This window comes from Palaemon carinicauda, chromosome 28, assembly GCF_036898095.1.
Source record: "Palaemon carinicauda isolate YSFRI2023 chromosome 28, ASM3689809v2, whole genome shotgun sequence".
Taxonomy (NCBI): Eukaryota; Metazoa; Arthropoda; class Malacostraca; order Decapoda; family Palaemonidae; genus Palaemon; species Palaemon carinicauda.
The window spans coordinates 46,508,843-46,511,342 of NC_090752.1; the positions used below are offsets into that span (position 1 = coordinate 46,508,843).

Here is a 2,500-nt window from a genome sequence, read left to right on the forward strand (position 1 = left end):
AAGGATCTTAGAAAATATCTGACGCACACCTCAAGGATTTTAGAAAATATCTGACACACACCTAAAAGATTTTAGAAAATATGACTCACACCTCAAGGATTTTAGAAAACATCTGACGCACACCTCAAGGATTTTAGAAAAAATCTGACGCACATGTCATGGATCTTAGAAAAGATCTGACGCACACCTCAGGATTTTAGGTAATTTCTGACGCACACCTCAAGGATTTTAGAAAATATCTTGCGCACACTTCGAGGATTTTAGAAAATACCTGACGCACACCTCAAAGATTTTAGAAAATATCTGGCGCACACTTCAAGGATTTTAGAAAATATCTGGCGCACACCTCAAGGATTTTAGAAAATATCTGACGCACACCTCAAGGATTTTAGAAAATATCTGACGCACACCTCAAGGATTTTGGAAAATATCTGACGCACACCTCAAGGATTTTAGAAAATATCTGACGCACACCTCAAGGATATTAGAAAATATCTGATGGACATCTCAAGGATTTTTTTTTAAATATCGGACGCATACCTCAAGGAATTTATAAAATATCTGGCACACACCTCAAGGATTTTAGAAAATATCTGACACACACCTCAAGGATTTTAGAAAACATCTAATGCACACCTTAAGGATTTTAGAAAATATCTGACGTACACCTCAAGAATTTTGGTAAATATCTGACGCACACCTCAAGGATTTTAGAAAATATCTGACGCACACCTCAAGGATTTTAGAAAATATCTGACGCACACCTCAAGGATTTTAGAAAATATCTGACGCACACCTCAAGGATTTTAGAAAACATCTGACGCGCATGTCATGGATTTTACAAAACATCTGACGCACACCTCAAGGATTTTTGAAAATATCTGACGCATACCTCAAGTATTTTAGATGATATTTGACACACACCTCAAGGATTTCAGAAAACATCTGGCGCACACCTCAAGGATTTTAGAAAACATCTGGCCACACCTCAAGGATTTTAGAAAATATCTGACGCACCCATCAAGGATTTTAGAAAATATCTTGACGCACACCTCAATGATTTTAGAAAATATCTGACGCACACCTCAAGGATTTTAAAAAATATTACGCACACCTCAAGGATTTTAGAAAATATCTGATGCACAATCCAAGGATTTTAGCAAATGCCTAACGTACACTTCACGAATTTTAGAAAATGTTTGATGCACACCTCAGAGATTTTAGCAAATGCCTTTCACACACCTCAAGGATTTTGGCAAATGCCAATCGCACAACTCGGTGATTTCAGCAAATGTCTTAACGCACACCTCAAGAATTTTAGCAAATGCTTCACGTACACTTCAAGGACTTTAGAAAATTTCTAATGCACACCTTAAGGGCTTTAGCAAATGCCAATCGCACAACTCAATGATTTTTGCAAATGCCTAACGCACACTTCAAGGATTCTAGAAAACGTATAACGCGCACCCTATGGAGTTTACCAAATGCCAATGCACACATCCGTGATTTGAGCAAAGGCCTAAAGCACACCTCGAGAACTTCAACAAATTCCTAAAGCAGACCTAAAGGACTTTAGCAAATGCCTTTCCAAGAAGAGACAGGAACAGAATCTCTTCTCAAACCTTTCCATGATGAGAGAGGAAGAGAATCTCTGCTCAAACCTTTCCATGATGAGACAGGAAGAGAGTCTCTTCTCAAACCTTTTCAAGATGAGAATGGAAGAGAATCTCTTCTCAAACCTTTCCAAGAAGAGACAGGAAGAGAATCTCTTCTCAAACCTTTTCATGATGAGACAGAAAGAGAATCTCTTCTCAAACCTTTCCATGATGAAACAGGAAGAGCATCTCTTTTCAAACATTTCCAAGATGAGACAGGAAGAGAATCTCTTCTCAAACCTTTCCAAGAAGAGACAGCAAGAGAATCTCTTCTCAAACCTTTCCAAGAAGAGACAGGAAGAGAATCTCTTCTCAAACCTTTTCATGATGAGACAGAAAGAGAATCTCTTCTCAAACCTTTCCATGATGAAACAGGAACAGAATCTCTTCTCAAACTTTTCCAAGAAGAGACAGGAAGAGAATCTCTTCTCAAACCTTTCCATGATGAGACAGAAAAAGAATCTCTGCTCAAACCTTCCCATGATGAGACAGGAAGAGAATCTTTTCAAACCTTTCCAAGATGAGACAGGAAGAGAATCACTTCTTGAACTTTTCCACAATGAGACAGGAAGAGAATCTCTTCTTAAACCTTTCCAAGACGAGACAGGAAGAGAATCTCAGCTCAAACCTTTCCAGGATGAGACAGGAAGAGAATCACTTCTCAAACCTCTCTATGATGAGACAGTAAGAGAATCTCTGCTCAAACCTTTTCAAGGTGAGACAGGAAGAGAATCACTTCTCAAACCTTTCCGAGATGAGACAGGAAGAGAATCTCTGCTCAAACCTCTCCATGATGAGACAGGAAGAGAATCTCTCCTCAAACATTTTCAAGATGAGACAGAAAG

General features: G+C 38.7%; 1 protein-coding gene across 1 annotated transcript in view; it reads left to right on the forward strand.

Annotated features, from left to right (window-relative positions):
* Positions 1-1,631: 1,631 nt before the first annotated feature.
* LOC137621793 (trichohyalin-like) overlaps positions 1,632-2,500 on the forward strand; it is a 1,380-nt gene continuing 511 nt past the window's right edge. The window contains exon 1 of the mRNA XM_068352301.1: positions 1,632-2,500. This exon is cut by the window's right edge and continues 511 nt beyond it. Coding sequence (XP_068208402.1) covers positions 1,632-2,500 — 869 coding nt within the window.